The sequence below is a fragment of the Psammomys obesus genome, unplaced genomic scaffold, assembly GCF_907164565.1.
Source record: "Psammomys obesus unplaced genomic scaffold, mPsaObe1.curated_primary_1811, whole genome shotgun sequence".
Classification (NCBI taxonomy): Eukaryota; Metazoa; Chordata; class Mammalia; order Rodentia; family Muridae; genus Psammomys; species Psammomys obesus.
The window spans coordinates 5,704,525-5,716,295 of record NW_026596064.1 but is presented as its reverse complement, the minus strand read 5'-3'; the positions used below and the strand labels follow the sequence as shown (position 1 = coordinate 5,716,295).

The window sequence follows — 11,771 nt, the reverse complement described above, 5'->3', positions numbered from 1 at the left end:
GAAAGAAAGAAAGAAAGAAAGAAAGAAAGAAAGAAAGAAAGAAAGAACGAACGAACAGGGTGAAATCTCTAATAGATCATAGTACTTTGAAATGTGCATTTAAACTGTCATATTTTTTTTTGGACTGGCATTAGTATTTATCAATTAACAATAATAGCATGCTGTTCATTCTATTCTATATAAACAAAGAAATTCATGAATCCCAGTACCTTGGAGCTAAAAATATCAGCCTGTCCTGTCCTTCTTTAATACAACAATAATAACAACAAAACACTTCTTTGAGAGTCTCTCAAAGACAAGGTCGAGAAAGGCAAGTTTAAGTATGTAGATGACTATGATTATGGAATGATTAAATTTGGTCCTTCTTAAAATAGATTTTGTAAACTGAGAACTACCAGGGTTGTCTGCTTAGAAAAATCAACTCACTCTATTCACCCATAGGACATCAAAAAGAACAGTGCTGGATTCTTGTGTTGATATATATTTTCTTTTCTCTATTGAACAAATTTTTTCATTCCGTACATTTTGATTATGGTTTCCTCTCCCCTAGTTTCTCTCTCCCCAGTAATAGTTTCACTTCATTATTTATTCACTAAGGAGGGATTAATCTACAGGAAATTAATCTATGTAATAAGTTTAAATGTTTAAGGAGACATTGAATATTAAATATGTAATTCTGTCTAGTTAATCAGATGTCAATAATGAACCTCATGGCTTTTTTTTTTTTTTTTTTTTCAGACAGGACTTCCTTAGCTGTCATACAATTTGCAATCCTTCTGCCTCAGCCTCCTGGGTTCTGGGATTCCGAGCGTGAGCTACCACACCCATGTTGTCATGAACTTTTGTACACATGTGCCTTTACAAAAGGAGGCTTAGTGTCTATATTTCTTTCTATGTTATTTAATGGTTATATTTTCATTATAAATGAGATATTTTATCCTAAGAAAACTGTTTTTAGAAATCTTTCCGGACCATGTTGAATCACAGTCTCACAGCTCTGCACTTATCTTGTGTCTTCTCCCAAGTTGTGAAAGCTACTGAAATCAAGGTACTCTAAAATTTAAAGCCATTTGAAAAGACTGGATTTTTTTCACTGTGTTGAGAACTTAAGTATGTCTGTCTGGGACCTAACAGGCCATCAGAACTACAAGAAAAACAATTTCTTTGCTTGTCTTTACAGAGTTTTCTGATCCACCACTAGAAATGCCTACAGAAGGATGTGTGTAGGAGGGAAGGGGCCCACTAGTCCACAAGCTAGAAATTTGGGACGCTGCTGTGAATCCAATGCAGTCTTCAGGAAAGGCTCAGGAGGGAACATTGTAAGAGTTGCTGCTGAGTCACAGTTGTGTTCTTAGAAGTGTTGGACCAAAAGCTGGGGAATGAATGGATAATTTTTGAGATTGGTGAAAGGTCTTTGAGAACTCAAAAATGCTGGGTGTACTCCTTTGTCATCATTCCTATACCCAGATACAGCTAAATTTAATTTTTAGGTCATGCAAGAAGAAAGGATCTGGATCCATTTCTTTTTACTAATACTGTTGCTTGTACAAACAGTAAGAGAGGAGTTAAGAGACTATTCACATTTCCCATTTCAACCCGGGAGATAATAACAGTCTTTTCTGTCTCTGCCTTGGTCTTTCTCCATTTCCTTTGAGTCTCTCTCTTCTTTTTGTATTTCCCATTCTATTTATCTTTGCTCTTCTGCTTTTCCCACCAGAAACCTCACAGGAAGAGAAAGAGTCAGCCTGACATAAGAGCGAATTACATGGATGAAAACAGAAATAGTCTTTCACAATCCAAGGCAATGCTATGGTAACGGAGTCCTGCCCAGAGCTCCTGACTCATATTCTGGTGTGAGCCTCCAGCAGGCACAGGTGGCAAGTGTCAGTTTAACCCCTTTCTAACCCTGCCGTTTTCAACACTCAGGACCTCTCTCATTAGTCTTACAAAGAACCAAATTCCAACCTCAAATCTCATGCTGTTAAATTAACATCACACTGCGTTGTGTGGTGTGAATGTCTCCATAACTCTACACAGGAAACACTCTTCAGATTTCATTTACCCGTTTAAAAATAGCAAACTCTAATTTGAAACAGTCTCTTTCCCCGACACAGGCATACTATTGTGAACTCTCACAAATATTCCTTCTCAGTGCTAGGTAAATATTTTTCTATAAACACAAATAAAATTCAGTTTAATCACAGGTTTCAGAAGTCACATTTGTCAAAAGATGATGTTTGTTTTGAAACAAATCAAAAAGAAAATACTCTTTAGAGCTAAAATGACAAGCCACAATCTGTTTCATATAACAATGGCTATCTGTTTTTAAGATATAAATCAAAATTTCACCTGTTTATTTTGACTCGAAGATTGCCCAATAGATTATTATATCCCCACCCAATGAAATTTCTTTTTCTTGGGTGGGTGGGGACTGAGCATGGCAACTAATACCTTTCAATATTTGAAACATTTTAAAATGGTGTGACAATGTTTAAATAATGTTTTGATTAGCTCTCTGAGAATGAGCATACTTACCTCCCTTCTTCAACATTTCTCAGATCCTCCTTCATACCCATGCTACATAGCTACATTCTCTCTCTCTCTTTCTCCTTAAATCCAGTAGTGTACAAGGGATTAAAAAAAAATGGACGTCTTCAAACTTCGTTACTCAGTAACTCAAGAAATAAAGTAGGAGAAAACTGTAGAAAAAAAAATGCCTACAGACCACTTTAAGTCCATACGAAGTCCAAAGTAGGTATCATTGGTCTCACTAAGCAAGGAGAGATTCTTTAGTACACAGCAGAAACACTCGGCATACACAGACACAACACTTCAGTTTTGACAGAAGTCACGTCATATTTAAACTCACCGCTGGATGTAAGGGTCGGGGCAGTACTGTAGGGTAGCGCATCTGGAAGTTTCAAAATTCATTTCCTTCAACTCTCTTTGATACCAACAGATGGGGAGCAACTCTATGAAATGCACACACACACCTGAGAATATCTAGGTATATAGCCAGAAGGCTAAAGGCAATAGGGTCAAATGCCATCAGACATAGAAGTTTAGACACTTGCCCCCCCTCACACAGATTTGCAAAGAGGCGGGGCATTTCTTCCTTTCAGCCAATGAGAATCTTCAAGTGACCTGAGCATCATAAACAGTCGCTTCTTACCAGCTGGGCATCCTCTGTAAAGCTGTTCTTCCTCTCTGCCACCGTTTTAGAGCCCTTGATGTAGAGTGGCCACACTTGTTGGCAATTCGTAGGCATCTCTGAACTTCTGAGCTTGCTCGTGATTGGGTGCTGGCATGAATGGCAATCAGAGGTTAATCACAGGAGCCAGGACTTTTGTCACTTGAGCTAATAAATGTCCCCCATTCTCCAGCTGAATAACATCTACTTGTGTCTGGATCCTTATTTGATTTGAGAGCTCTGTCACTGCTGCTGGGGCTAGAATGTTTTGCAGGGGACTTTTTTTTCCCCTCCCAGTCTTCTTCCCTGCCCCCCCTTCAGCCTCCCTTTCAGCCAACCGCCTGTTGTGGTCACAATCTCAAATAGCAAAGACAGGGAAATTCCTTGATTATATTTAACCTAGAACTCACTCTTGGTTTCAACTAGGGAGAGAGTTATCATGCCTATGTCCTTAGAAATTTTTCTTGGCCAAATAAAAGGAAATAGCCTGTACTGATTTCTTTTATCCATATAGATATAAGTAATAGAATTTTTAACGTGACATTAAGCTAGGAAAGGAGACTTTCTTTTACAATATTTTCTAGTTATTTTGTTATTTAGATATCTAGTTAGACTTATTTCAAACTGCCTGTCAATGGGAAAAGTGGCTTATTTCAAACTCTATCATTCTGTCTCATTCTCTTATGTCTCATTTTTGCTGCTTTTAGTCTCTTCTGACCTACTCGAAGATCTAACTTATGCAGTCAAGAATTAATATATTATCAAAGTCTCCAGGATGATTAATTTGTTTCCTTTCTGAATGTTGGCCGTAAACCTATCCTAGGACTGTGGGTTTAGAAATTGAATGAAATATGATTCAGAAGCTAAATAAGAATAGAGTCCAAAAGGGAAATAAAAGCTGTGTGGCCAAGTGTCACTGACATGGCAGGAACACATTTCCATTCATGCCGCAGTCACAGACACCTGCAAACTGGTGACATCAGAAAATGTCAAAGTTGTGAGACAAGCTAAAGAGAAATCTGACATTTTCCTGTAAGAAATTCTGGTTCAAAACGTGTTCATAAAGATGTTTTATTTGTTGCTCCAGCCAGGGAGACGCTATTTAAAACTTGACATTCTCTTCCTTTACTCAGACTGAGAGTGTCTAACATCTGTGAATTGTGAAACTCACACACATGCTGGCCTCGAGCCCCAGCCAAATCAGACAGCTTGCTCTAAAAACTGTGAAGCTTGAAGCAAAGATCATTCCACTAATTAATTATAGATTTGTTCATTGGAATTGAAGTGTTTGGCTTTCTTCCTCTCAGCAAATACAGATGACCTAATTGCAAAGTTCTTAAATTGAGAATAATCAATTTCCTGTGGCCAGGGCCATGGGGGAGTTCCATTACACAGGATCTATCTGCTCCTCATTGTAAGATTAGTCTTTCTTTTAGACATTTATTATTATTATTATTATTATTATTATTATTATTATTATTATTACTATTTACAATTAGTTCATTTTGTATCCCAGTTGGTAGCCCCTTCCTCATCTCCTCTTGCTCGCACCTTCCCTCTTCTTCCTCCCCTATCCCTCTCTCCTAGTCCACTGATAGGGGAAGTCCTCCTCCCCTACCATCTGAACCTAGCCTATTATGTCCAATCAGGACTGCTTGGAAGATCCTCTTCCTCTGTGGGCTGGCTAGGCCACCCCACCAGGGAGAAGTGATCAAGGAGCAGGCAATCGAGTTCATGTCAGACACTGTCTCTTCTCATCTTACTAGAGGACCAGAATGAAGACTGAGATGTCTATGGGCTACATCTGAGCATGGGGCTCTAGATGCTCCCTATGCAAGATATTTGGATGGTGCATCAGTCTCTGCAGTTCCCCTGGGACCAGCTTTCTTAGCATTGTTGGTATCCTTGTGTGGCTCCTGTCCCCTTTGTGTCCTTTCATATCCCTCTTCTTCCATAAGACTCCCTGCACTCTGTCCAAAGTTTGGCTATGAGTCTCGAAATCTGCTTCTAGCCCCTGCTGGGAGGAGTCTTTTAGAGGACATCTGTGGTAGGCTCCTGTCCTGTTCCCTCTCTTCTACCACTTCCGGTGTCTATCCTGTTTTCCCTTCTGAATGAGAATTAAGCATCTTTCCTCACGTCTTCAGAGACATAGGCTAAGAGAGCTTTTTGGAGGCAAACAGCCTAGGCTGTCCCTCAAAATACAAGAAGTGGGGTATAGCTCAGTGGCAAAGGCATGGGTTTAGTGTGAAAAAGGCCCTGGGTTCAGTCCTCAGCCATGAAAAGCAAGAAAGAGTAGGACTATGATTTCAAGTGTAGAGTTTCTTAAATTTTAATAAACTTATGAGTCACTTGGAATTCTCATATATGCAGAATCTGGTTCTTTAATTCTAGCCTAGGGTTTGAGATTGCATTTCTAACCCTGGGATGATTATGCCAAGGTAGCTGATCCTAGGACCAAATCTGAGGTGGTAGGATCTATACTCACTGTTCCTCTGGTATTTATAATTAAGTGCTCACTGAAAATAAGACAGAACTTGTCAACATATTTCACATCACCGTTCAATATCATCAACTTCCACATAATCAATTTTCAAGCATTCTTCATGCACATTTTCATTTACAAGATTTATAACTTAATTTAAAAGATTAAAGTTTAAAATAATTTAAAGTATATGCCATCACACCACAGATGTTATTAAAAAATAGTGTATTTGTCTAGGTAAAAAAGGCAGATTATTAGGTGGCAACAAATTATATAGAAGTACTTATGAAGGATATTGGTTCCTACTGCTTAATGAACATAAACACTGTTCTCTTGACTTAGAGGAGAAAAGCAAGGCCCTCAGACTCACCAGCACATTACCGAATGCAAACATCCACAACCTGGGAAAATAAGGGACAATTACCCTGAAATTACTATACCTTTTTCATATCTGGATTCCACCACTCCCCAAGACACTCAAGTCACTACCCAAATGTGTGAATGATTTCTTTGAGATACAAGATAGATAGTTGTATGAGAGTTTGAATGAATTCTTTTAGTCAGAAAGTGTAGTAGAATAACTTACATGGGCACGTAAAGAGAAAGAAATGGCCTTTCCAGCTTCCATGCTTGAAAGATGCTTGTGAACATCCTTGATTTGTATAAAGCAGAAATAAAGACTTCATGGAAACAATGATGGTTCAGGTTGTGGAGCTCTTGACATGATGTCCCAGAAAAAAAAATGTCTTCCTTCTCTGCTTCTAACAGACAAGAACGTGTCCAGCTTGACTTGGGTATTCAGCACACAAATTCTCTCTTGAGTTTGTGACATCTATCTCACAACTGCTTTCATTTGTGCACTTTCCAGTCTAGGCTGCAAACTTTAATAGTTCCTCTCCTGCTTTGTATTGCGTTTTGTTTTCCACCAGAGGTGTTCTCAAACCTCATCTGTATAACCATTGAAAACGAAATGACCCCTGCCCTTCAGATAGGAGGAACTAACTTTATCTCTCACATGCCGAATCATTACACTCAACTGTCGTGGTTTGTGAATGAAATGTCCCTCATAGGCTCAGGTATTGGAACACACATTTTGAGAGGTTTTAAGACCTTTGAGAGGTGGGGGCTAGTGGAAGGAAATGACTCCCCTGGCCAATGGCTTTAAGACTTGTAACCTAAGCCTGGCAGGGTGACTCATACCTTTAATCCCAGCAGACACAGGCAGATCTCTGTGAGTTCGAGGCCAGCCTGGTCTACAAAGTGAGTCCAGGACAGCCAAGGCTACACAGAAAAACCCTGTCTGGAAAAACCAACTATAAGTAAGTAAGTAAGTAAGTAAATAAATAAATAAATAAATAAATAAATAAATAAATAGTAAATAAATAAATAAGATTTGTAACCCACAGTTTAGGGACTTCTCGCTACCATGCCTTTGAGTCTTTGTGATTCTCATCAAGAAAAGGAAAAGAATTCTGCCACTTGAGGAGAGAACAGTAAGTGCTGGGTGCTGGGGAACAGATGTTGCCATGAACAGCTTAGAGCAGATGGCTTTGTATGCTCTCCCAGCCACGGCCGTTTGTGACTATGGCCACTGTTTATCGGAGAATCTGAATTCAGAGAGACTGGACCTTAGGCCCCATCTTGTTGAGCTCAGCATGGCCTATATCACTTCAGACTATGGGAACAAAAAGAAAACATTCCAGAATACGTTTTTCAGCATCTAACCTCAATTGGACCACAATCTCTGTTCACTGAGGGGAAACCAAAGCTTGCCCTGGGAAGAAGGTCTTACTAACCTTCCCACCTTATGCTTCAATTGTTTTTTACAATTGTTATGGTAACAATTGTAAAAACAATTTACTTTACCTCTAGGTAAAGTAAAGGTAAAACCAGAATTCATGTGTACTGATGTTGATAAAGTGTTAACTCAATAAAGAAATACATTCATTGTAGACTCAATTCTGGTCTTTTGATTTGTCCTTCAGCTTCTTGAAGGCCCTGAAGTTCATCAAATGGAAATATTTATAGCTAAACTAATGACTAGAGTCTGTTCAGAAGAGAGAAAAGGCTTCATGGGGATTGTTCCGATGAATGGGAAGTTTTGATTCAGGGGGCCCGCAAGGAAACACAGAAGCCAATTGGAAAGGCACAGGAAGAGCTTGGCAGGCTCCCTAACAGACAAACCTGATACCCTCGAGTTACACCCAGTGTCCAAAAGCAATGTGGGTGGGCTTCTTTTCCAGACACACTCCAACAGCTGTGTGTGGGATGCGCCCCACTCCCACCAGTCCTTCACTCAAAGTCCATGTGAGTGGGAGATAAATAAGGAAACACAGGAAGTCCTTATTTGGTACTGCCCAGATTTGTTTTTCCGGGAGCATCTGTTAGATGCAAGACACAATGTGCCTTTCCTCTACATGTTTCAGTGTGTGTTTCCTAAATGAGGAAATTGCTTGCGTAATCACAGTTCAACCACAAAATGTACATCCATAAAATATCTACTCTGTCCATTTAGAGTTGCCCATTGTGCCATTCATGCCTGTACAGCGACAGAAAATCCTGAATCCTGCATCGTCCTGTTTAGTCTTTTCTCACTGGGAACAGGTCCTCCAGCCGACTTAGGACACGTTTTTTTGGAAAGATGACAGACCAGTTGCTGAGTTTAGGTTTTGGTGGGTATTTTCTCCTTAGTAGGTTCAGTTACTCGCTTTTGGCAGAAACAGCATGCTAGTGAGGCTCAAAACACCAAATTCGGAGTCGTGTGGCTTTTAAAATCCACCAGCGACTTCCCCCAATTTAAAGCTCTGAAAAGTGGGTCATTTGAAACTTTCATAGTAACTTCCAAGACCTCAGGAAATTCCTTTAGAGTTTGTTCATAATATCACCTACTTGTATGAGATGAAATATTTAAATTCTAGTCTTTTTACATGGTGTCCCTTTCTGCTTTGCTTCCATTCCAACTCCTTTTGCTTCATATGGTCTTGAGAAGGGACAGAGGAGGGCATTTTTTAAGAGTCAACAGAAGGTAGTTCTTTTGATAGAGATATATTTTAAGTTGGAGTTGAAAAGACATATTCAAGAGGTTTTCAGTTTTGTTCGTGAATAAACGACTGCAAACCATCCTGGTGCATGCGTCCACTCCTCCTGTTCAGGCGTGGGCTTCTGCTGTAGGGAGTCTCCGAAAGCTCAGGCTGGAGGCCACCACAGGACCATGTCAGGAAGCGGCAGGGGAATATCCGTGGGCTCCATTACCAGGAATGCAAAATGGTACAGGAAAAACAGGGACCTAAAACTCAACTTGTTTTGTTATTACATTTAAATACATTTAGTATGCCTGTATATATTTAGTATATATGATATATGTATAAAATATGTAATATATCATTATACACATAGTGTACATGATATAGTTGTTTTGAGAAGAATATGTGAAACAGAGATTATCTTAATTTTGATTTACATAGGCACTCAAACCTGTGAGGAGCCACAAATTGTAAGGTTACCTGTCAAGTTTCAAGTTTGGCACAATAGAAGAAAAGCCTATGAAAGTTCCTTTCCCACTCCAGAAACCCAAAACTTTATGGCTATTAACTTCTAGAAAATTTATTTAGATGTTTAATCCATCTGTGTATCTGGCTAGATAAAGTCGATTTTCTTCCAAAATCAAGTTTTTAAAATGCTTATAGTTTATAAAATGCATTCGTGGAGTTATCAGAGTCTAGGGGGAGGGGAGGGTTGGAAGTGGTTGTTTAGCAGGTATTGAGTTTCAGTTTTGCAAGATGAAAACCTTGAGATCAGTTACAGGATAGTGTGGCTAAATTTGGCTCCGCTGAACTGTACATGTAAAAATTATTAAAGCAGTAAACAGTATGTGTAATTTTGCAGACTGAAGTTTTAAAAATTAAAGATAACTGTAGGCAAATGATTAAACCAATAGCATAAACATCGAAGATGAGACGAATAAAAGAAAATCAGAAAGCATATCTTAGGAAATACGCAGAGTGAGTGTCTATATGTATCACAAAGAGTCACAAATTTGTGACCTTCAGAGTAGGTTCTATCAAAGTAATGGATTAGATTTTGTTGTGTATAACATATTCTAGGCATAAAAAGCTGTGACTGCAGGCTGGGGCATTGCCTCGGTGTGGCAGTGAAGTGCTTACTTAGCAGTTCTGCAGGCCTCAGTTGGATCCTCAGAACCCAGGGCAAAAGCTGAGCGTGGAGGTAGACATTTGTAACCTCAATGATAGGGAGCTGGAGACAAGATGATCTATGGGGCTCACTGCCAGCCAGCCCAGTCTCCTAGGTGAGCTACAGGCTGGAGGTCCAGTCTGAAAAAGAAAAAAGAAAATAAAAAGAAAGCTCCTGAGAAGTGACACCTAAGACTCCACACACATGTGCACACACATATATGCATACATACAAGTACACACACACACACACACACACACACACACACACACACACAGAATCTGTTAGAAAGACTTTTACAGTGATCATTCCTGTTGTGTAAGGAGCTTAAACTTCTAGTTTCTGAGTCTGACATGTTTGTCACTGACTAGATCACTGACCATAGATGAGGTCATGATACAACCTGAATTTTAATGGGATTCTGGTGTGATTCCCTCATATAGAGTGTTCATTTGTTTAACAACCAATTCATACAATCAGCATAAGTATTTCTAGAAGGTCTCCTTTATCTATGCATCAGTGTGCTGGAAATTGTTGATAGCAGCCAGATCAATAAGAGCCAACCCTTGTGTCTAAGTGCCCCCCCAAGAGCACTTGAGAATGACTTTCTTTCCCTTTCTGTATCTTAAGCTTTGTAGACAAAGGAATAAAATGAAGTACCCTAAGAAGTTTGTGTCGACCATGACCCATTTGCATACAGATAACTATCCAAATTTTGCATTGCTCTTTTTTCTTGCCACTGCATTTTTGTTATATCTCCCTCACAAAATTTTATCCTAATAAAGAGAACTTCACTGCTCTTCCAGAGGACCTGGGTTTCAGTTTTCAGCAACCAGATCGTGGCTCTCAACTGTCTGTAACTCCAGTTCTAGGGAATCCATCACCTTCATACAGACATACATGAAGGCAAAACGCCAATGTGCATAAAAATAAAAATAAATAAATCATTAAAAATAGATGAGTAAAAAGGAATGAATATAGCACAGCCCCTGAGTTAATGATGGCCAATTTGTCTCCTGGGAGTTTGGTCTGGGGCAGATGGTACCTGATTGGTAGTGATGAGGTAAGATGTTTGGTAGCATCCGTGAAGCTCGGGTGTTGGTAGGAAGGGAATGCAGAATTCCTAATTGTCTCTCTGCGACAGTTAGGGGGTGGGTCCTCATTCAAGATAGACTTTCATTTGTACCTTGTTGCTTCAGAACAAAATATTATTTCTGGGGAAATCATAAAGGCCTTGATTTCTGCCCAGAAAAAAAATGTAGGTATGAGCTAAGATCTGCATATCCCAAAGCCTATGGCAAACATTATGTCTCTTTGGTATATGGAGTCCTGAAGAACAATGTGTACCTATAGAGCACAACTATCAAAAGAAGGGCAGAGAAAATTATGAATGTCCAATTTTGAAAATTAACCATATTTAGAGATCAGTAAGTGAAAGAAAAAAAAGTTCAGCAAGCAGAGTGATTTCCAAATAACAAAACATTCTATGGTAGTTTAGGCTGTATAGGATCCCTTCTGGGATATTACCTCATTGTAGGTTTCCAATCTTTCAGAGATGACGAGGCCCAGACAACTGGGATCATCACCTTCCTTTCACATGAGAAAACCAAGAATCAATGTAGGAATCAATATCAAAAGCATATCCTCCAGTAAGCAACAGTAATCCTGACCCAGGATTGAGACCATTCACTCAGGAAAACAAAGTTAATTAAGTGCTCATGCTGTTCTTGATAGTATACAGGGCTTTGGCAAAATGAAGGTAAATTAAACATTTTCATTGCCTGTTTATATAAATGCTATAAACTCCTGGTGATACCTTTTACTCTAGAAGTGGTAAATAAAACCTGGGGAGTGTGCACCAATTACTCTGCTCTCCCAAATAACAATGGAGTGAGAATCTGTACTCCG

The 11,771-nt window shown here is 39.3% G+C and overlaps 1 protein-coding gene across 3 annotated transcripts in view; it reads right to left on the bottom strand.

Moving 5' to 3' along the window:
* Tp63 (tumor protein p63) overlaps nucleotides 1-2,931 on the bottom strand; it is a 203,968-nt gene extending 201,037 nt beyond the window's left edge. For all 3 annotated transcript variants that reach the window (XM_055625057.1, XM_055625058.1, XM_055625059.1), the window contains exon 1: nucleotides 2,870-2,931. In XM_055625057.1, the coding sequence (XP_055481032.1) occupies nucleotides 2,870-2,931 (62 nt within the window). The remainder of the gene's footprint in view (nucleotides 1-2,869) is intronic.
* Between the last annotated feature and the right edge of the window lie 8,840 nt (nucleotides 2,932-11,771).